General features: G+C 40.8%; 1 protein-coding gene across 3 annotated transcripts in view; it reads left to right on the top strand.

Annotated features, from left to right (window-relative positions):
* The window catches only part of LOC126194978 (medium-chain acyl-CoA ligase ACSF2, mitochondrial-like), a 452,087-nt gene that overhangs the window by 415,371 nt on the left and 12,946 nt on the right, over window positions 1-23,770 (top strand). For 2 of the 3 annotated variants that reach the window (XM_049933390.1, XM_049933392.1), the window contains exons 8-9: window positions 1,924-2,092; window positions 2,176-2,283. The exons of the other annotated variant lie outside the window; for it this stretch is intronic. In XM_049933390.1, the coding sequence (XP_049789347.1) occupies window positions 1,924-2,092; window positions 2,176-2,283 (277 nt within the window). The remainder of the gene's footprint in view (window positions 1-1,923; window positions 2,093-2,175; window positions 2,284-23,770) is intronic. 3 annotated transcript variants of the gene reach the window in all.

Below are 23,770 nucleotides of genomic sequence, written 5' to 3'. Positions count from 1 at the left end.
GGATTGTGTGGTCAAAATGGGTTATTCAAACTGTGAATCTTCCTGTGGCGGGTACATCTACCAGTGTGGAAAATTTTGACTTTTTGAGAAGCTGAGCATAAGTCCTCTGGTATTGCAGGTTTATTCACACTGGATAATCACGCCAGGGTCCCAACTGTCACGAGACTAGTTGAGTCTTCTGAACCAAATGCTACAACTATACTTGAACTAAGATGAGGCACAGCCACAAAATATCATCTGTGGTGGACTGTGTCCTGTGATCAAAAAATCTATGTAGAAAAAGCACCGAAACTAACACAGACTCGCTAAATAGTTATGTCAAACTGTAAATTGAATGTGAATTGAAACAAGGATGGATACAATTTCAACAGAATTCGCAGCTCAAATGGTAACTAAAAGAAATTCTACAGATGAAAATCAACAGTCACGGAGAATCAGTGTACAAGAGGGGATAAACAGTGCTCTTTGTGTTGATTGCCTGAACATGTTTGACAGCTATGATGAAAAAAGTCAGCTGACATCTTGTTGACAGTGTGTACAGAAACTGCCACTGAAATAGCTTTAGTAAGCTCGGGGAAGTGCACCAGGTTCTTAAATAGACAATAAAACCATGCCAAAAATAATAATACGTATTGGTACATTCAGCAGCCAACCCAGTCTCTAAAGAAATTTGTACCTTAGCTTTGTTCATGCTGCAAAAGCTTGTGCTGTTATTGAAAAGGCTAATTTTTAATCTCTAATTTCTCAGTAGGTACACCAGACTGCTCAGTCTGTAAAGTGACTAAACTCATTTCAATAATTTAGTGAAAAAAAATAGAGAAGTTAGTGGAAAATAGTAGAGAAAAAGGACCATGTGTCAACCACACACACACACACACACACACACACACACACACACACACACACACACACACACACACACACACAGAGAGAGAGAGAGAGAGAGAGAGAGAGAGAGAGAGAGAGAGAGAGAGAGGGGGGGGGGGGGGGGGGGGGGAATGAAATGCAACACTTAATGATTTTGTGGACAAAGACAAAAGACAATTAAGAAATGAGAAGTGTACAAAGTGAAACCAGTGTGTAGGAAGATAAACCATACTTAATTGGAATAAGTCGTCTCAGAACTTCTCAGAGTATGACATGTCATGTTATTAAATAGTATATAAGGACGTTACAAAGTCAAAATGCTTGCTTCCATTTTCACCGTAAACTATTATTTTGTTAAGTATTTGTATGAGAACAGATCACTAGTCAGTGAAAAGAGAAGCCATTAAGCAGTGGTATGTGCATGAAGAAAATGCCAATTAGCAGCTGAGATTTTTTACAAGCAGTGAACACTAAAACCTGCAATCACAGTTTTTTCTAAGTATGGTTAAATAGCTCTCAAACTAGCTGGAATATGGATTTGCAGTGACTTTTCCTGGCATAGTATCTATCATTCTTTGACATTAAGTTTTCTGGTCATAGACAACTGTTTAAACTTACAGCATACTTTGTAAATGCCTTATCTGTTAAGGCCTGGGTCAGTTTTGTTGATGGTTTAACATACCACATCACTGAGTCTTAATGTTTTTTTATGTTCTTTGCTGCAAAATGGAAGAAATTTATTACTGTATCAATCCTTAGTCATCTCATTAATTTCAGCAGCACTCAAGTTTTGGCCAAATTCAGACTTAATGACTCAGGCTATTACGTGACAATACTGTGGAATTATGATGACCATTCCAGGAAAGAACTATCTTCTAAAACTACACTTGTAGCTGTTCTTGTCTGAAATGTATGTCAAGCTGTGTCTTCCATAGTAAAAAATTGTAGTAAATTATTGTAATCTTATTGTTTCTTTTTTGTTGTTGTTGTGTGATGGAAAGGAGATGAAGAGCCAAAACAGTTTACTTTAGTCACAGCTTTTGTTTCTTGTTGCAGATGCTCTGTTCTGTATGGTACCCCTACTATGAATATAGATCTGTTAAATTTTGTAGAAAGTTCTGGATTGAAAATAAACTCACTAGAAATTTTGGCAAGTGGTGGTGCAATATCTTCACCAGACCTGTATGAAAAGTTAACCAGAACATTTGGACTTGAGAGAGTTACAGTAAGGAACAATAAATAAGTCACTTAAGTTTTCACGAACTAGTAAAGTTGCTGGGTGTTATAACTTTGGTGTCCTATTTGCAGACTTTATATGGTATGACTGAAACTGCTCCCTTGTCATTCATGTCTGAGGAAAATGATCCACCAGAAAAAACACACACTACTGTTGGCAGAGTCATTGGCCATGTTGAGGTAAATAGTTGTACATAAAGTTGTTTTATCTGTTTAAAATGCAATGGTGTTAAACTGCAGATGTGTCGTTATGTTTGATATTCATGACAGTGGGAAAATATGCACTGCACTAAAAAGTAACAAAACTGCTGTTCCTCTCCCTTCACACACATTCACTCACTGAACTGCATCCCACTATATATACGAGAGTTGGAACTTAAAATACAGTTTTAGTTCATTATCACTTTCTCTGCCCAGGGACTGGGTGTTTGTGTTGTCCTCATCATTTCATCATCATCATCATTTGTGATAGTGGCTAGATTGGATTGTGTAAAAAAGAAATTGGACTGTGTAAAACTTGGGACTTTGTATGGGCACTGATGACCGTGCGGTTGAGCACCCCACAAACAGAACATAATTACTTTTAAGTACAGCCCTACTCCCTCCACCTACTTTATCTGTTCCATATTTTGCATTTTTCCTACATATTTTTACATGTTTTTATTCTCCAATATGGATCCTAGGTCCTTCCATCTACACCAATACAGAAAAGTTTCTCTATGCCTAACCAGAACCTAGTCCCGCATACTGTTCCTGCATTGTTACCTTGCCCATGGAAACCACATCAAGTGGCCCATCTCTGGCTGCAGCTCCTCCTTTCACAAGGACCTCTGCCTGTTCGAATTCTGTCACTCCATAATTCTCTCTAACGTAATCCAACAAAAGTCAATATTTAGTCTGTCCTGTTCCATTCACTTATGGAGCATGGGAACAATGATTGTTCGAATGGCTCTGTGCGTGCAGTAATAATTCTAATCTTATCCTCATGACTCCTATGTGAGGGGTTGTAGTATATCCCTAGACTAATCATTTAAGGCCAATTCTTGAATTCCTTAACTGATTTTTTCGGGATGGTTTACATCTGTCTTCAACAATTCTCCAGTTCAGTTCCTTCAGTATCTCTGTGATACTCTCCCATGGATTAAACAAACCTGTGACCATTGATGCTGCACTTCTCTGTATATGTTCAATATCCCCTGTTCGTCCTATCTCGTATGGGCCCCACACACTTCAGCAATATTCTATGATGGGTCAAATGAGTTTTTTTTTGCAAGCAATCTCTTTCCCAGTATTCTACCAATACTGAAGTCTACCACCTGCTTTACACACAATTGAATCTATGTGATGATTCAGTTTAATATCCCTACGAAGTGTTACACCCAGGTATTTGTATGAGTTGGCCGATTCCAACAGGGCTCATTGATGTTATAGTCATAGGATACTTTTTTTTTTAAATGTGGTGTAAAATTGTACATTTCTGAAGATTTAGAGCAAATCTCTACAACACATTGAAATCTTGTGAAGTTCTGACTGAATATTTGTGCAGCCTCTCTGACAGTACTTCTTTACAGATAACTGCATCATCTGCAAAAAGCCTGATTTTATTGTTAATAAATCCAGCCCAAATCTCCTTGCAATACCTCCTCTCCACCTGTAAATTTCTCCTGCTCTGCATTTCCAAATTCCTGCATCCCATCTCACACATTAAAATACTTTCCATCCAAGAACTAGAGCAGTGAGCACACCACCACCTCAAAAACATCTCCAGCTTGTTCACCATCTCCTCCCACCTTAGACAGCCACTATCCACCACTTCAACAAGAACCTCTCAACCTTCCTTGCATCCCCTCAAAGCTGGCTAATCGCGCCTTAATGACAAACTCCCCATCACCACACACAATCCAGAACCTAAAAAGACCCAAAACACTGCTGTGAACCTTTTCTCTTGTAGCAGACACCTTAGTCCCACAGAAGTAGCAATCATCTCCAGAGGTCTTACCTTTTGCCTCATTACCAAAGTCAGTCATGTTGGACTTGGTAAAGACTTCTCTCCTCCTCATACTCTCCTCCTCGCACTCTCTGTATGGAAATATTTTTTTCACTGACACTACCAATCAGACTCTACACAAAACCAATATTGAACCCTGCCTGGTTCAGTTCATTCTATCCAACCATGGGCCACCCCGACTGCCCCCAACCTGCCACACCCCTCCCCCTCCTTCCCAGTTAAAATTACAGAATTTCTTAACCTCAAACTTTGCTTCACCATTATTCCTCATTTTCTTCAACATGGAATCCAACGATACACCCCACAGAAAGAACTGCAATCCCCCAGCAAAATAAGGATTCTAACCTTACAGTCCTATCTGCTGACATTGGTTCCACCACTATGGTTGTGAACCATAGGAATTACATGGCAGAGGACCACCTACAAACCCTGTCACAGTGACCCCATTCCAAAAATCCAACAGGCCCTCCTGTCCCTCCGCTTGTCCTCTGAGGTGAGCAGAAGAGTATCCTTTCTATAATATTTTGTTAGTCCATCATGGGCTTCCCATTGTTTTTAACAAAATTAATCTGTTTATAACTATTATTATTATTATTACTATTACTATTATTATTATTATTTCTTTACTTTCTCAGACGTTAAGTCTGGTTGAGAATGGAAAGTGACGCGGACCTTGATCAAGCGTCACTTCCTATTAACTGTACGGTATGTGTTATATTGCATTTAGGAACTTTCGGGTAATTGAACATGTATCAATAATTACGGATTTCTGTAGTTGTATATATGTGTTTGGATGTAGCTGTATTGCATTGATGTACTGGTGGATATTGTGTGGTATGACTCCTGTAGTTGATACTATAATTGGTATGATGTCAACTTTATCCTGATGCCACATGTCTTTGACTTCCTCAGCCAGCTGGATGTATTTTTCAATTTTTTCTCCTGTTTTCTTTTGTATATTTGTTGTATTGGGTATGGATATTTCGATTAGTTGTGTTAATTTCTTCTTTTTATTGGTGAGTATGATGTCAGGTTTGTTATGTGGCGTTGTTTTATCTGTTATAATGGTTCTGTTCCAGTATAATTTGTATTCATCATTCTCCAGTACATTTTGTGGTGCATACTTGTATGTAGGAACTTGTTGTTTTAAAAGTTTATGTTGTAAGGCAAGCTGTTGATGTATTATTTTTGTGACAGTGTCATGTCTTCTGGGGTATTCTGTATTTGCTAGTATTGTACATCCGCTTGTGATGTGATCTACTGTTTCTATTTGTTGTTTACAAAGTCTGCATTTATCTGTTGTGGTATTGGGATCTTTAATAATATGCTTGCTGTAATACCTGGTGTTTATTGTTTGATCCTGTATTGCAATCATGAATCCTTCTGTCTCACTGTATATATTGCCTTTTCTTAGCCATGTGTTGGATGCGTCTTGATCGATGTGTGGCTGTGTTAGATGATACGGGTGCTTGCCATGAAGTGTTTTCTTTTTCCAATTTACTTTCTTCGTATCTGTTGATGTTATGTGGTCTAACGGGTTGTAGAGGTGGTTATGAAATTGTAGTGGTGTAGCCGATGTATTTATATGAGTGATTGCTTTGTGTATTTTGCTAGTTTCTGCTCGTTCTATAAAGAATTTTCTTAAATTGTCTACCTGTCCATAATGTAGGTTTTTTATATCGATAAATCCCCTTCCTCCTTCCTTTCTGCTTAATGTGAATCTTTCTGTTGCTGAATGTATGTGATGTATTCTATATTTATGGCATTGTGATCGTGTAAGTGTATTGAGTGCTTCTAGGTCTGTGTTACTCCATTTCACTACTCCAAATGAGTAGGTCAATATTGGTATGGCATAAGTATTTATAGCTTTGGTCTTGTTTCTTGCTGTCAATTCTGTTTTCAGTATTTTTGTTAGTCTTTGTCTATATTTTTCTTTTAGTTCTTCTTTAATATTTGTATTATCTATTCCTATTTTTTGTCTGTATCCTAGATATTTATAGGCATCCGTTTTTTCCATCGCTTCTATGCAGTCGCTGTGGTTATCCAATATGTAATCTTCTTGTTTAGTGTGTTTTCCCTTGACTATGCTATTTTTCTTACATTTGTCTATTCCAAACGCCATACTTATATCATTGCTGAATACTTCTGTTATCTTTAGTAATTGGTTGAGTTGTTGATTTGTTGCTGCCAGTAGTTTTAGATCATCCATGTATAGCAAATGTGTGATTTTGTGTGGGTATGTTCCAGTAATATTGTATCCATAATTTGTATTATTTAGCATGTTGGATAGTGGGTTCAGAGCAAGGCAGAACCAGAAAGGACTTAATGAGTCTCCTTGGTATATTCCACGCTTAATCTGTATTGGCTGTGATGTGATATTATCTGAATTTGTTTGGATATTAAGTGTGGTTTTCCAGTTTTTCATTACTATGTTTAGGAACTGTATCAATTTAGGATCTATTTTGTATATTTCCAATATTTGTAGTAACCATGAGTGGGGTACACTATCAAAAGCTTTTTGGTAATCAATGTATGCGTAGTGTAGAGACCTTTGTTTAGTTTTAGCTTGATATGTCACCTCTGCATCTATTATCAGTTGCTCTTTACATCCTCGCGCTCCTTTGCAGCAGCCTTTTTGTTCTTCATTTATAATTTTGTTCTGTGTTGTATGTGTCATTAATTTCTGTGTAATGACTGAAGTTAATATTTTGTAGATTGTTGGTAGGCATGTTATGGGGCGATATTTAGCTGGGTTTGCTGTGTCTGCTTGATCTTTAGGTTTCAGATAAGTTATTCCATGTGTAAGTGTATCAGGGAATATGTATGGGTCTGCAATGTAACTGTTAAATAATTTAGTTAGATGTGAATGTGTTGAGGTGAACTTCTTTAGCCAGAAATTTGCTATTTTATCATTTCCAGGGGCTTTCCAATTGTGCGTAGAATTAATTGCTCGGGTGACTTCATGTTGAAAAATTATCACTTCAGGCATTTGTGGTATCATCTTGTATGTATCTGTTTCTGCTTGTATCCACCGTGCATGCCTGTTATGTTGTGCCGGGTTTGACCATATGCTGCTCCAGAAGTGTTCCATGTCTCTTATGTTTGGTGGATTGTCTATTTTTATGTGTGTGTTATCTATTGTCTGGTAAAATTTCTTTTGGTTTGTGTTGAATGTTTGGTTTTGTTTCCTTCTATTTTCACTTTTTTTGTATCTTCTAAGTCGTTTCGCCAAAGCTTGTAATTTTTGCTTCTTTTCATCTAATTGCTCTATTGCTTCTTGTTGTGAGATTTTACCTAACCTTTTTCGTTTTTTGTCTGATATTTCATTTCTTATAAATTGTGTTAACTGTCCGATGTCTTTTCTCAGTTTTTCTATTCTGATCTGTAGCCTGTGTTGCCATGCTGGTTTTGTGGGTTTCTTCTGTGTGTTGGTTGGTTCTGATATCTGCCTAGTGTGTATATTTAGTGTAGTGAGTGCTCCTACATAAAGCAGTAGTTGTAACTCTTCCATAGTTGTGTATTCATTTATTTTGTTGTGTATGATTGTGTTGATAGTTTTTATTGTTGTTTCGACTTGTGGGCTATTTGGTGGTCTATGCAAGAATGGTCTAATGTCTGTATTTGTGTCTTTGTATTCTATATATGTCAACTGAAATTTTTCTTTTATATCTAACATGTGTGTCACTTCGTGTTCTATTTGTGCTTGTGCTGGTGGCTGTCTTAAAATTTCATTTTCCTCTGATTGTTTAATTGATGCGTGTTGTTCTTTGTTTGCTTGCTCTGGGATGTTTGAGTCCATTACTGTATTTTCTTCTTCTTCTAATTGCACATTATTCTGTTCCAGTATTTGTTGTACTTGTTGTTTGATGTTTTCTAATTCTGACTGGGGTATCCTGTTATTTTTTATTATTACACGAATCTGATCAGCTAGACGTTGTTCTGTTAAAAATTTTAATTCTGGGTATCTGGTAATAAATGTTGTGTATACTTGTGATCTGTATCCAGTTGTGTTGGTTCCTAGGTTTGTTGCTTGGTAATAACAGAACATGAGGTGTCGATTAACTTCATCTGACCATCTCATCCTCTGTCTTTGTTTTCCTTCTAGGGTGGTTGCAGGAAGCATATCCTGCAAAACACCTCTATTTGGATTTAAATCATTTTCCAGTTGGCTAGCAGTGTCATTACCATTGTGGGCGGGCATAGGGTTCAAGCGCCGTCCCCGACCATGACGGCGCTTGTCCGAGGCTTCTTTAGTTCTGTCCTGAACCAAGTAATCACACTAAAAGGGGGGTTAGCCCTATTAGTGGTTTGTTCTTTTCGTCGCCTTTTACGACTGGCAGAACATACCGGAGGCCTATTCTTTTCCCGGGCCTCCACGGGGTTTATTATTATTATTATTATTATTATTATTATTATTATTATTTTGCAGTGGTTATTAATTTTTTGTTTCATTTCAGGGCTCTCATTGTTGAGACATGTAATTTATCAGAGAAATTATTACAGCTATTTTTTATAACTAGTAACTACGATGGAACTTACCATTTGTTTCTGCAGTGCTATTAAACAAGTTGTATGAGCATTGTATATGGTTTAACCTAAACAGGCAACATTTACAAATTGTTGTTGTAAAAAGAAAAGAAAAGAAAACTTTCTGATATAAGAACTTTTTATCAAAAATATACAGATATAAAAAGCATCATTTGAAATTATACACACACTATTTTAGCTAGATGATATCCATTTAAAAAACTGTTTAGGATATTCTGTAGAATTACCTTTCACTGAATAATATCTGTAACTGAGCAATTCAAGCACAGGACAGACTAAATATTGACTAATGTCAAATTTGCTGCAGTTTCAAGAAATGCAGTAATTAGTGTGGAGAAAGTAACCATTTTGATTTGGTGTTGCACAACAATCAGATCGAAAACTGATGATGTTAGATTGTGGTGAAACACTGATTGTGACTCAAACTACAGTTAGTGAAAAATTGTACCTGATCTTTAAACAATAGAAAATCCAGAACGGAATATAACAGTGTTTTGAAAAGGATAGTTGCTACTCACCATATAGGAGAAATGCTTGGTCACGGATAGGCACAACAAAAAGACTGTCAGAAAGGTAGCATTCAGCCAACGAGGCCTTTTTCAAAAATACCCCCCCCCCCCCCCGCACACACACACACACACACACACACACACACACACACACACACACACACACACACACACACACACCTGTTCCATCCTGTTTGAGTCTTCTGGAGGGAACCTTCCTGTTGGGAATGCAGGATGGCGGCATAGGTTATTTTCAATCAGAAAGATTCCCAACAATTAGTACTAAAATAATATTTAGTAAATATGAATAAATATTTGGCTTAAATGATGCTGCTTCTTGTGAAATGTCCAGCACAATTAGACGTTTTAAATTATTGCAAGTCCTCTAAAATATCAAAGTCCTATCACTGTGCCTCTGAGTGATGCCTACGTAGAGGCCAGAGCTGACCTACAGTGCCTAATGTACCATGTCAGCACTGGTGCGTCTTGCAACTAAAGACTTCATCTCTGACTGGCATCGGGTTCATGTCCGATGCCGACAGGGATGTGGCTATTGGCTGGCAGGAGTCTCACTGGTGCGGCATGAGGCATGCAATGAGGTGAGGGTGGTGAGACCTAAGTTACTGTGACGCCGTGGATGAACTCTGACTGTCAAAGGGATAGGCAATGCCACCAAGGATGCTAAGTGTTTCTGGTATTTGAGATTGGCATTGATTGCAGTGTCATAGTAAATCACTTATAGTGCTTACCGTGCTTCCAATGAAGTGGCCTTGTGGATTACTGTGGAATTGACTACCTTTCAACATTGCTCCTGCAAGTTACAAACTCAAGTTTGTTACAGGTGATATTTTATTGCGCTGTGTCATTCTGAAAACACTAAAGCGGATGCGTAGGAAAGTGTTATTATTGGCAGGAGAAGCAAGAACCAAGAGGAAAGATTAACATTGTATGGAAGCACTCCACTCCGCAGCAACACACTGATAGAAGGGAAGACACATTGCTTTATTTCATTAATAGTTGCCTATCTGCAAAATTTCTTTTTGTTCGATGATGATGATGATGATGATGATGATGATGATTCTCTCTCTCTCTCTCTCTCTCTCTCTCTCTATCTATCTATCTATCTATCTATCTATCTATCTATGTATCTATCTATCAAACAAAAAAAGTAAAGGTCCCATAATGCTGAGTCAGTCATTCCACCCCTTGACTTCCAGCTTCCTATTGCACTACGGGTCCCAAGCCTCGGAGACGGTGGATAAACATTGCACCTTGTAGACTCGGCAGTAACTGGAGACCGTACACAACTCGGAGCACTGAAGAGAACTGTCAACTGTAGCTCAGTGCTCCAGTATTTGAGGCATTGATCAATCGCTATACACACATGTGACGCACACGAGTTGGCAACTGTGGCCCCTTGCAGACTGCAGTAAAGTTTTTACTTCCAACCCATACAACTGCTGTGCTAAGAGTGTTTTGAGTGCAGCTTATTGGCTGTAGTGTGGTACTATCTGAGGCCGTGAGTACCACACCATCCCCCTCCCTCTCCGAGTTGATGCACGGTCATCGGGAAACTGTTCAACGGTGGCAGGGGAAGAGCACTGCTGTAGATTAGAAAACTGGTGGCAGAACTGTGACAGATAGCTCCCACTAGCCCACACCCTGACATTTGTCTAGCACCTGCGAGGGAACATCTGCCAGGAAACTGTCAGCAGGGTGCACACCTGGGGCAGATCTTCAGGGGCGCCAGGACACGAGGCGTCCCTGGTGGTTCTTGAAGGTAGTAGCAACAGGGATGATGTCGGTGCATTCAGGGCCGAGGGGGCAGGGTTGTCCGGTGATGGCAGGTTCACATTTGTGTGGGTTGGCAGCAGGGAAGGTGGCGCTGGTGGCAAAGGCTGCTTGAAGGCGTGCAGAGGTGGCTGCAGCCTGGAGGTGGGGCTGGCCAGAGGAGGCTGCACTAAGTCGGATGGAGCCCCTGCGATGCAAAGGCTAACTGGAGCCCGGGGTGACAACCAGCCAGAGTCTGTGGAATGAAATCTCATGACACAATCACCGTAATCATCACAAGGGTGGGCTTTCAATTGATTCTGGTGCCAGCAACAGATACGACCAGAAGATGGCGCGACGTCATAATGTGCTCACCCGTGGGTGACAACCACAGTGTGCGGCTCCCAGGTATGTTGCGGATTATATACGCAGAAGTATACGTTGTCAGACCCTGCAAACTTTGTGCAAAAGTGCTGAGGAGACGGCACAGTTTGGGGATGCGATAAGCTCAAAATAGTACCGTGGGGATGTCCACATAGCTCTGCTGGAGATTTGCCATTAGAAGGCACAGATTGATAAGAACTGAAGAATAAGAGAAGAGCATTCTCTCTGGAATGTTCTCGGCGGAGCTTCGTCATCTGCATCTTAAATGTTCTTACAAAGTGTTAGGCTTCCCCATTGCTTTAGGGTGAGAAAGTTGCTGTAGTCAAATGCTTGATTCCATTGAGGCAACAAAACTGGCAAAATTACACAGAAACAAATTGAGTTCCATTGTCAGAAACACTCGCTTTTGGTAATCCCTCTAAACAAAAATAGCCTCCCATGCACAGACATTGCTCACTGATGATGTAAGAGTGCATAGGGACACAAATGGCAAATCTACTGTATGCTTCCACTAAAATCAGCCATCTTGTATTCCAGAATGGGCTACAAAAGTGAATATGAATACAGTAGGATGAGGCCACCTGAAATTCTGTTGCCAAGTGTAACACTCCCTTATTATATTCTGTTATGGCCCGTTCGTTCGGGATCTGAATAGCAGCCCAAATTAAGTAATTAATTAATGTGACCGTGTACCTAATGGGGCTGGCAATCGGATTGGACTGCTCAGGAGATGTTACATTCCATATTGTCTTTCGCAAATACTGTAATAATGTACTGTCTGGTGGCAAGAAGAACAACACACACAGCTTTACTAAACAAGACCTATATTCTTATCAAAAACCACAAAGATAAGGAGACAGCCACTGCCTTCGTCATACACTGTTAATAACGGCTAATCTCAGCACAGGTTTCTTCGTTATTCATAATTGTCACACGCAAAATACAATCACTGTAATCCAACACTGTAATCCAAATAATGCCGGCGCGGTAGACGCGGAATCTCAATAACGGCACATAAATATCACTGAATCACTCTGTTAATGAAACTTCTTCACTTTCCCATATAATACTAACACAAAGGGGTTAAACCGCGGCGATGGCCATTCCCTTTGACGGTAATTTCTATCAATTGCTGGCTTCTGCTCAGCTCTGCCCGCCTCGCGGGAACCTACCCAACACAACACTAACTGACTTAACTCGCGCTCTCGCGTCCCAACATACTAATCGATAGTTGCCCTGTCGACCTGTGTGAGTGCAAACTTAGTAGTAAGGGCCTGCGGACCCCTTACATCCCCGCCCTCGAAAACTTCTTTAGAGCTGCAGGCGAAAAAGAATCGGCAAGGGAATTAAACATTGCTACATTTGAACAAAGCACACAGTGTAAATAATTAATGAAATTACAATTCACTAAATAATCCCTCGACTCCGGTAGTGGGCTGCCTCCACAATAATTTTTACAAAAGGTTATCACATCACATAAATATGGTATTGTCCAAATTACAATTTTTTATCAAGCAGCAATAGTCCTCTCTAGTCCAATATTGAATGAAACACACAACATACACTCAAAAATTATTACCTAAACACATGACATATGAATTACTATACCACAAATTAGTTATTACAGGTTTTATACTCATTCTTAGATAATCGTCGATATGAAACATGCAATTCTAATTGTAATACATCAGAAAACACAATGTAACTAAACATTTCCCCTTTTCAAATGTCCATTTTATAACTAAATGTCCTGAATATATCTTAGCAGGTTCATTCGGGTCCTTGTAGCCCTCACTCTAGACCGGACCTCACCTGGAGTGTCATTCAGTTTTTTTCGGTTCCTCCACCTCTTCCTCTATAATCAGATGAATGATTAAAAGGATTCCTTGGGTCATTACTTCCTTCTCGGTTTCAATCATTAACTTGATTGTGTCCCTGTGATCGAACAGATTCCAACTGTTCCAGTATTTCCATCAAGGCCTCCCTATCTTTAATTAGGCTCCCGGATACAGTTTCTTGCATTTTCTGATTCAATCTTCTTTTTATCGCAGATATCATTACGTCATCACTCAGGGGTTGTTCCAAGGTCTCGTTCAATTCCCACAAATGTTCGGCAAACTCTCTCAATGTTCCTCTCCATGTACTAAGTGACTTGCGATGGAGTAGGTCCTCAATTGCTGCACATTGATGGCTTTTGGACCAGTATTTCTTCAAGAATTCCTCTTCAAACTGGTCATAACTAATAGTCCCTTCCTTCTTCCTGACTCCCCAAGTGAAGGCCTCACCTTCCATTCTATCTATTGCAAATTGAATCTTGTCTGAGTCCTTAAGATGTGCTGGGAAAACTCCTTTTAGCCATTTCATAAATATCATTGGGTGCAGCCATCCTTTCGGTCTAAATTTTTGCCCTGTATTATTTTGGATGCACCGATTATCACTGCTCATCAAGGTAACGACCTTACCTCCCCCAATGGCTAAGGTGGCGTTGCTAATTCGTTTATCAGTTTCTTCTGTCCTGCTCTCCAATTGCTGCACTCCCTGTTGTAACTGCCTGACCTCCATTTCAACCCTCTTGTTATCCTCTTCTCGTTGCACGGCTATTGCATTTCTCAGATTGACAGTTAGTTGGTTTTGCCTATCTCCTATCCCCTTAACTGCATCATTGCATTGTTTCTGCCTCTGCGTCACCGCGGCGATTCGATGATTGCAATTTGTTTCCACTTCGTTGATTCTTTCTCCCAATTCGGCTTTCGTTTCTTCAATATCGTCTTCTATCTTTTTTGTTAACTTTCCTTCCACCTTCTCCACATCTCCCTGGACTTGGTCTATATTCTTCTGCAGCTTATTCTCTCTCTCTCGTTGATATCCATTTTCAACTGTTCTTGTAATTCCTGCATTTCCTTCTTCAGATTACATTCCATCTTCATCTGCAATGTTTTGATCTCTTGTGCTATAGTTTCTTGTAAATCTTCCTTTAATGATTTGCGGAATATTTCTTCCCTTTCTCTAGCTTCTTGTGAACTCTTCTCTAACGATGCGTTAGTTTCTTGTAAACGCTTCTCTAACGATGCGTTATTTTCTTGTAAACCTTTTAGTGATTCTCTTGTTTCTTGTGAACTCTTCTCTAATGATTTGGTCCCCTTTAGCAACTCTGCTAACATCCACCGCATATCTGCATCCTCTGAAATTGGCTTATCTCTCGTCGTTTGTCTCGGTGTCTCGGGATAATTAGTTGAATGTGCTGATGGGCTTCCTAATGACAATCCACAGTCACTGATTCCCGAATCATATCTGTCTTCCTGTCCTATCCCTTTCCTTTCAACTACTGCCTCACAGACCTGCTTATCTTCCGTAGACATGTTTGGTTTATTTTTAATGCACAGGCAAGTAATACAAAATGACCTCTAGTAACCCAAAACACTCCTAATTACCAAGAAACTAACCAAACAGTACCTGAGGTATTTTCAGTTAATCCCTAAATTAATACAACATGCATGAGTACTGAACATAACGACTCTCAAAACCCAATAACTTCAACTAACAATTTCCACATACACCGTTTATGTAAATGTTCTAAACAAGATAAATCACATCACTCACAAAATCTATAAATGTAAAATCCCCAAAAACAATCACCATTTAGACAGTGCAGTGTGCATAAATAAGTATGCAATATTTCAAAGTATGTTTCGCAAACTTTTCGGAAATTACTGCAATTGGGCACTTTTCCTAATGTAAATATCAGTTTACAAACGTTTATTTATCGCGAAGACTGCACACTGCAATTTAATGTTATGTCAACCAGTCGTCCTCACTCACCAACTGACGTTACTGCGAGTCGCGATGTTTTGACGTTTGAGGTGGGCGTGGCGCTGTACTGCCGCTGGAGCTGCATGAAGTTGAAGATCTGCGGCGAGACGTCGTAGTTCTCCGTCGGCCGCTCTGTGGCGCTGTAGGCGGGCGTAGTTTGTAGTTCGGCCGCTAGATGCCGGGACTGCGCTCGGTGTCTCGAAGTCGCGTCGCTCGCCGTGGTGGGATGTCGTGTGAAATCACCTCGCGGATCGAAGCTCTTTGGTGCAACTGCTACATGGGTCTGCGTGACGTCACTCAATAATTGCGTCGCCACAATACATTGTCGTCCGCATAACAGTTTATGGGTCCACACGAAGCTGTCCGATTTTTCACTGTTCAAAAGGCAATTTCAGTCAAAATATTACCACTAAACACCTTTTTAACAACTTTCGTGACGAATTCTTAGTTCGTTTCGCTGTTTTATTGTTCACACGTGTCTTTCTTTGGCGTTCACTTTTCACAGTTTTTTTTTTTTTTTTTTTTCGCGCGAATTTACGCATTTGCACTTTACAACACAGTTTATTGACACTATTGTTCTATTTAATATGGCAAGAAGAAACAGTTTAGTCACAATCATAAGATGCTATTACTTCGCATTGTTCAAAAATGCACTGTTCCTTTTCGCGATTTTACAGTTCCTACTCTGTCTCGATCCAAATTGAAAAAAATATTTTCTTGCGTTAACCACGGTAAAATTACCTATTGTTCTTTACGATTCGTCCGAAAATTGCACTTGTCCTTTCACGGTAAGCCAAGGGTGTAACACTCCCGTATTATACACTCCTGGAAATGGAAAAAAGAACACATTGACACCGGTGTGTCAGACCCACCATACTTGCTCCGGACACTGCGAGAGGGCTGTACAAGCAATGATCACACGCACGGCACAGCGGACACACCAGGAACCACGGTGTTGGCCGTCGAATGGCGCTAGCTGCGCAGCATTTGTGCATCGCCGCCGTCAGTGTCAGCCAGTATGCCGTGGCATACGGAGCTCCATCGCAGTCTTTAACACTGGTAGCATGCCGCGACAGCGTGGGCGTGAACCGTATGTGCAGTTGACGGACTTTGAGCGAGGGCGTATAGTGGGCATGCGGGAGGCCGGGTGGACGTACCGCCGAATTGCTCAACACGTGGGGCGTGAGGTCTCCACAGTACATCGATGTTGTCGCCAGTGGTCGGCGGAAGGTGCACGTGCCCGTCGACCTGGGACTGGACCGCAGCGACGCATGGATGCACGCCAAGACCGTAGGATCCTACGCAGTGCCGTAGGGGACCGCACCACCACTTCCCAGCAAATTAGGGACACTGTTGCTCCTGGGGTATCGGCGAGGACCATTCGCAACCGTCTCCATGAAGCTGGGCTACGGTCCCGCACACCGTTAGGCCGTCTTCCGCTCACGCCCCAACATCGTGCAGCCCGCCTCCAGTGGTGTCGCGACAGGCGCGAATGGAGGGACGAATGGAGACGTGTCGTCTTCAGCGATGAGAGTCGCTTCTGCCTTGGTGCCAATGATGGTCGTATGCGTGTTTGGGGCCATGCAGGTGAGCGCCACAATCAGGACTGCATACGACCGAGGCACACAGGGCCAACACCCAGCATCATGGTGTGGGGAGCGATCTCCTACACTGGCCGTACACCACTGGTGATCGTCGAGGGGACACTGAATAGTGCACGGTACATCCAAACCGTCATCGAACCCATCGTTCTACCATTCCTAGACCGGCAAGGGAACTTGCTGTTCCAACAGGACAATGCACGTCCGCATGTATCCCGTGCCACCCAACGTGCTCTAGGAGGTGTAAGTCAACTACCATGGCCAGCAAGATCTCCGGATCTGTCCCCCATTGAGCATGTTTGGGACTGGATGAAGCGTCGTCTCACGCGGTCTGCACGTCCAGCACGAACGCTGGTCCAACTGAGGCGCCAGGTGGAAATGGCATGGCAAGCCGTTCCACAGGACTACATCCAGCATCTCTACGATCGTCTCCATGGGAGAATAGCAGCCTGCATTGCTGCGAAAGGTGGATATACACTGTACTAGTGCCGACATTGTGCATGCTCTGTTGCCTGTGTCTATGTGCCTGTGGTTCTGTCAGTGTGATCATGTGATGTATCTGACCCCAGGAATGTGTCAATAAAGTTTCCTCTTCCTGGGACAATGAATTCACGGTGTTCTTATTTCAATTTCCAGGAGTGTATTCTGTTATGGCCCGTTCGTTCGGGATCTGAATAGCAGCCCAAATTAAGTAATTAATTAATGTGACCGTGTACCTAATGGGGCTGGCAATCGGATTGGACTGCTCAGGAGATGTTACATTCCATATTGTCCTTCGCAAATACTGTAATAATGTACTGTCTGGTGGCAAGAAGAACAACAAACACAGCTTTACTAAACAAGACCTATATTCTTATCAAAAACCACAAAGATAAGGAGACAGCCACTGCCTTCGTCATACACTGTTAATAACGGCTAATCTCAGCACAGGTTTCTTCGTTATTCATAATCGTCACACGCAAAATACAATCACTGTAATCCAACACTGTGATCCAAATAATGCCGGCGCGGTAGACGCGGAATCTCAATAACGGCTCATAAATATCACTGAATCACTCTGTTAATGAAACTTCTTCACTTTCCCGTATAATACTAACACAAAGGGGTTAAACCGCGGCGATGGACACTCCCTTTGACGGTAATTTCTATCAATTGCTGGCTTCTGCTCAGCTCTGCCCGCCTCGCGGGAACCTACCCAACACAGCACTAACTGACTCAACTCGCGCTCTCGCGTCCCGACACACTAATCGATAGTTGCCCTGTCGACCTGTGTGAGTGCAAACTTAGTAGTAAGGGCCTGCGGACCCCTTACACAAGGCACTGCAGAATTCTCAGGATGTGCTTGACATTGCACAGTGATGCATTCAATCGTTTTAAAAATAGTCCAAACGAAGTAGAATGTCAACAAACGAGCTGTTTGGTCTTGACCAGACCCCAGTGTCCCATGCGGAGCTGGTGTAAAACAGAAGCTTGACCCTCACGAGGAACTAGGACCAGAGTATGGTCATTTGGTGAGTGAACCAGAATAACACCTTGCTGTATAGACAGTGCCTCACGTTGTGGATAGCAAGGGCAAATGACAGGACCAGTGATCCCCAGTCTGTTAGTCAACTATCTGTGTTGAATGAATTGAGAAAGCCATTTCAGTTGTGGATTGCGTACTTTGGCTGAAGCAATGATCTGTGCATCGATGAGGAAGGATTTCAATTTCTCAAGTTCAGGATGATCCAGCTGACATAAATAATCTTCTGATGAATTGATAGCTGGATCTTCACTCACTGGCAGACATGAAAGTGTATCTGCATTTGCGTTCTTAATGGTGGGCCTATACACAATATCATAATTTTAATTGGACAGAATCAATGCCCAAAATTGAAGTTTCTGAGCTGTTTGATCCTGTATATCCTTGGACAGATGAAACAAAGAAGTGAATGGCTTGTAGTCAGTGATTAAAGTAGACCATCTTCCATAGAGGTACCGGTGAAATTTACACACACCAAAGATGGTGGCCAGAGCCGCCTCCTCTATCTAGCTGTAATTATGTTGGGTCTCAGTAAGCAACTGGCATGTGAATGCAGTGGGTCATTCCGAGGGGCCAACCTTGTGTGACAGCACTGCCACTAAGCCGACATCAGATGTGTCCATTGCTATGATAAGTGTCTTCACCGGATCAAAAGGCATGAGGCAAGGGTCACTGAGAAGTTCATCCTTAGGTTTTTGAAAAGTATATCGAAATTCCCTTGTCCATTGAAAAAGCGCATACTTCTGCTGAAGGCAGTGAAACAGAGCAGTGATTTAAGCCGCATTTTGGATGAATTTAATGTAATAAGACAACTTCCCCAAAACAGACTGTAGTTACGACACAATCTTTAGCGGTGATAGGCGGCAAATAGTGTCCAAATGGTTTTAAGCTGAGTGAATGCCTAATTGATCAGTCATATGGCCCGAATATTCCAACTTGGGAACAAAAAATACACACTTGTCATGATTACATTGAAGACCAGCTAAAGCTAATACAGTAACAACATTTATGAGGTTAGAAAACTAAAAACCCTCCTCGATTGCGAAAAAAGCACCTAGTGTTAAGTGTTAACCCAGGTTTCGGCGTAGATAACTAAACCTTCTTCAGAACAACAATAAAACCCACAAGTGCCTAAGAAGACCTTTGTGAATGGTTAAAAGAACACCAGGCACTTGTGGATTTTATTGTTCTGAAGAAGGTGTAGTTATCTACACCGAAACCTGGGTTAACACTTTTTGCAATCAAGGCAGATTTTTAGTTTTTTAAAATATTAACCAACGATTGCTAATGCGCTGTGATGTTGAAGGTTCTTAAATATTTATGAGGTTGTTCAAATGATTCTCAGGCAATGTTACTATCCAATGTTATCATCCAGATAGGTGGCACGACATGGAACATTATGCAATAGTTGTTCTAAGTCCTTTGGAAATAATCAGGAGCAGAAGAGCTGCCAAATGGTAAACACTGAAAACAAAACAGGCCAATGTGAGTGTTAATCACCACAAACTGTAGGGTTTCTTCATCCAATGGTATCTGGAGGCAGACATCCTTTTGATCAGTTTGCGATAAATATGTGCCAGATTGAAGTTTATTAATGATATCTTCAGGGTGAGGCAGGGGAAGAATGTCACCTGTGGTCTGGGCGATTACTGTAGATTTGAAATCCACACAAACTCTAATGTCTCCATTAGGTTTAGTTATTACGAGATGTGACACCGACTTGACTTGCCATAATAGTCTGCAAAATGCCATTGCTTTGCAAGCGACATAGCTCTGTTGCAAATTTGACGCGAAGTGAACGAGGGACTGGGTGAACCCTACAAAACTTTGGATGGGCGTCTGGGCAAAGAATAATACGTGCAGCCTAATCTTTGCCGCACCCTAGAGAACCATCAAATAAAATCTGAAATTCATCATACAATACATTGTTGTTGTTATTGTCTTCAGTCCTGAGACTGGTTTGATGCAGCTCTCCATGCTACTCTATCCTGTGCAAGCTTCATCTCCCAGTACCTACTGCAGCCTACATCCTTCTGAATCTGCTTAGTGTATTCATTTCTTGGTCTCCCTCTACGATTTTTACCCTCTACGTGGCCCTCCAATACTAAATTGGTGATCCCTCGATGCCTCGGAACATGTCCTACCAACCGATCCCTTCTTCTAGTCAAGTTGTGCCACAAGCTCCTCTTCTCCCCAATGCATTAAAATCAGTAAAAGATGTAAGAGAAGCCAGGTGCAGAACATTGACATATATTGTCAATCCAAAGAGATCAAAAGCATCCAAACCAAAAATTTTCTGACTCAGAGCTGCTGGAAGGACAGTAAATGGCACCAATTTTGTGGTGTTATAAAAATAGCATTTAAGACACATGTTCCTAAAATGTCAAGTTTAGCACAATCATAAGGTGTCACATGTGTATTTGAAGGGAGCAATGGCTGGCTGCCAAGCAATTTGTAAGTATTTTGATTCAGTAAGTTAAGAGGTGCACCTGTATCCAGTTGAAATTGCACATCATGCTGAACAATCTTCAGCGAAATGAACAATTTGACATCCAGTTACTTTTGGTTGGCTCTGGACAGGGTTTGCTTTATTAGCAGTAGCAGATGCTGGAGCAGATTTAAGACATCTGTGTGGACTTGACATTTTGATGGGTTAATAACATTTATATCCACGTGTTGTTCTTGCTGTCTGTGCTGAAGGCTTTTGTGAACATAACTTGTGAGAACAGACTTGCTGTACATGACCAGGTTTTGTTACAGGAAGAACATACAGTGTCTTTATGAAGACAAAATTCTTGTTGTGGCAGACAAAGCATTGTGAGCATGATTTTTAATTTATTTCTGGCAGATGCACTTGGTGATTGTTTGTGTGTGTTCAAACACATCTCTCTTGTTTAAGAGAATGCTGTGCCCATACTGGACTGCAAGAGCATGGCTTGCTGCATGCTGGCAGCTGTTTGCTGCAGCACTTTGTCAACAGCAGCAGTTATGGGAAATGGCTGCACATAATTAGAGAATCTGCACATCATCTGATAGGTTGAATTCCTGTGCTGCACTATTTTAGAATGGATCCTTTCATTGGGAACATTCTGAGTAATTGCGTGAGAGAGCATTTCATCAGCAAATGAATTTCCATGTGAACAGCGAAATTTGCAATTTCTAGTGAGAAAACATAGCTTGGTAAGCCATTCCTTTTAGGTTTGCTGTGGTTGTTTGGTACCTCAAAAGAATTTGAATTGAGCCACAGGAACATGAGTTTTACTGGCATAGTAACCTATCAGAGACGTGCTCATAAGTGTGTTTGTCTGGATCAGACTTGGCAAAATGTTTGACAAGGAGACTGTAGGTCTCCTTGCCAACCCAGCTGAGAAAATAAATGATAGATGATCCTCATCTTTGATGTAGGCTGCAAAGTGCTGCTGTAGTTGCTGAAGGTAGTTTTTCCAGTCTTCTACCTTCTCATCATAACTATGAAAAGGTGGTGCAGAGATTTTATTGCTTTGTCCCTCGTGTCTAAGCAGCAGTGTTTGAAGAGCAGCCATGAGCTGTGTCATCTGTTGTGACTGAGACAAAAATAATTCACGTCGCTGCAGAGAAAGTGGTGTGTCAAACGGAAATTGCTGACTAAACCATTTATTTGGGAGTGCAGGAGGACAGTGCAGGTTATCTTCAATCTAAAAAATTCCCAGCAATTAGTAATAAAATGATCTTTATTAAATATGAAGAAATAATCAACTTAAATGATGATGCTTCTTGTGAAATGTCCAGTGCAATTAGATGTTTGAAACTATTACAAGTCCTCTAAAGTATTGAAGTACTGTCACTGTACCTCTGCGTGATGCCTATGTAGAGTCCAGAGTTGGCATACGATGCACTGAGTCATTCTGCCCTTTGACTTCCAGCTTCCTGTTGTACTACGGAGCCCAAGTCTCAGAGACAATGGATGAACACTGCAGCTCATAGGCTCGGTGGTGACTGGGGACTGTACACATCTCGGTGCACTGAAGAGAACTGGTCACCATAGCTCAGTGCTCCGATATTTAATGAGCCATTGACCGATCGCTACATGCACATGGATTGGCAGCTGCAGCCCTCGTGGACCTCAGTATAGTTCGTACTGCCAACCCATACAGCTGCTGTGCTAAGAGTGTTTCGAGCACAGCTTATCAACTGTGGTGTTGTACTCTCCAAAGTCATGAGTACTGTCTTCACACTTTCTAGCCACCAAAGATACCAAACTGTAACCTGGCAAAGCCACTCAATCCTCATGGAAAGTTGCTTACCTGCAGTGTCATATTCTGCCCTCAGTATTTCATTGGATACATCAAACCACTTTAAATAAATTTGATTGTCTTCTTCGTTTACTGTCCTCGTCAGAACAGTGACTAGTCTTATGCAAATAAATCCACAAATCTACACAATAATGTGGTCATTGCGGTATAATTGCAGTACACTTCAGCAGATAAAGATTGACATAATAATGTAACTACAATATTTATGGTGCACACAATTTGATACATCCAGTTTCCACAAATGTAATGCAAGTCCACTGTCTTTCATAATGTTGAAATAATTACACAACTGGTACAAATGTTGCCTACTGAAGACAGTGCATGTAACTGCAAAGTTGTTAATTGTAGACATTTGAATGGCAGGTTTTAATGAAGATTTTGTATGTACTGACTTTTTATGATATTGACTTGAAGATATTAATCGTGAGAGTGCTAGCCACAGACTCTCCACCACATAGATGTTGCCAGAGTTAATGCTAGTGGCAGACTCAACATGTTCACACTCAAGTACTGACTGAGATTTTATGTGGGGTTTGACTGTGTAAAGACTAGCATAAGAACTAATTGTTATTTCTGAAGCTTCATTATCATTTGAAAAACAACTAGGTTAAATTTTGCTACTTAGGCTGGATTAAAAGCATTAACATTAACTTGTTTTATGAAATATATTGGAGGTTAGTAAACCAGAAAAGTTCATGAAACTATTTTATGCATCTGCATTGAGGATACTCCAACTTAAAGTATGGCAGTCATATTTAAATTTGTAATGTTTTATATTAGTTTTATCAATTTTTTAATTTGTGGCTAAACTGCTGAGTGAAGGATGTTGTTTGGTCCAGCAACATTCAGTCTACAAAAAGTATAAAGTTTATCTTGGGAATCTAACAAATAGTGTATGGCATGGAAGACAACACTGAGTATAGCTTTTTCTGAACTTTAATTAAAATATCTTTAAAGTTAATTGATTCCCATCAAATCAAAATATTCTCAGAGAGAGTGATATGAATGCTTCTGAATGAATTGTGTCAATAGTTCATAGATTGTGCCGATTACCACAAAATGTTTTCCCATTTGACTTCACTATTGTAACTTCAGTTACTTAGAACTTTCAGTCAAAAATAATTTGTAAAGCTACAGATAACAGATCATCAGTTATAAGAAGAACAATAAAATTATATGAATTATGGTGTAAATAGTACTTTGATAAACCTGTGTATCTGCTG

The sequence above is a fragment of the Schistocerca nitens genome, chromosome 7 (genome assembly GCF_023898315.1).
Source record: "Schistocerca nitens isolate TAMUIC-IGC-003100 chromosome 7, iqSchNite1.1, whole genome shotgun sequence".
NCBI classification, from domain to species: domain Eukaryota; kingdom Metazoa; phylum Arthropoda; class Insecta; order Orthoptera; family Acrididae; genus Schistocerca; species Schistocerca nitens.
This window is presented reverse-complemented; position numbering and strand designations above follow the sequence as displayed.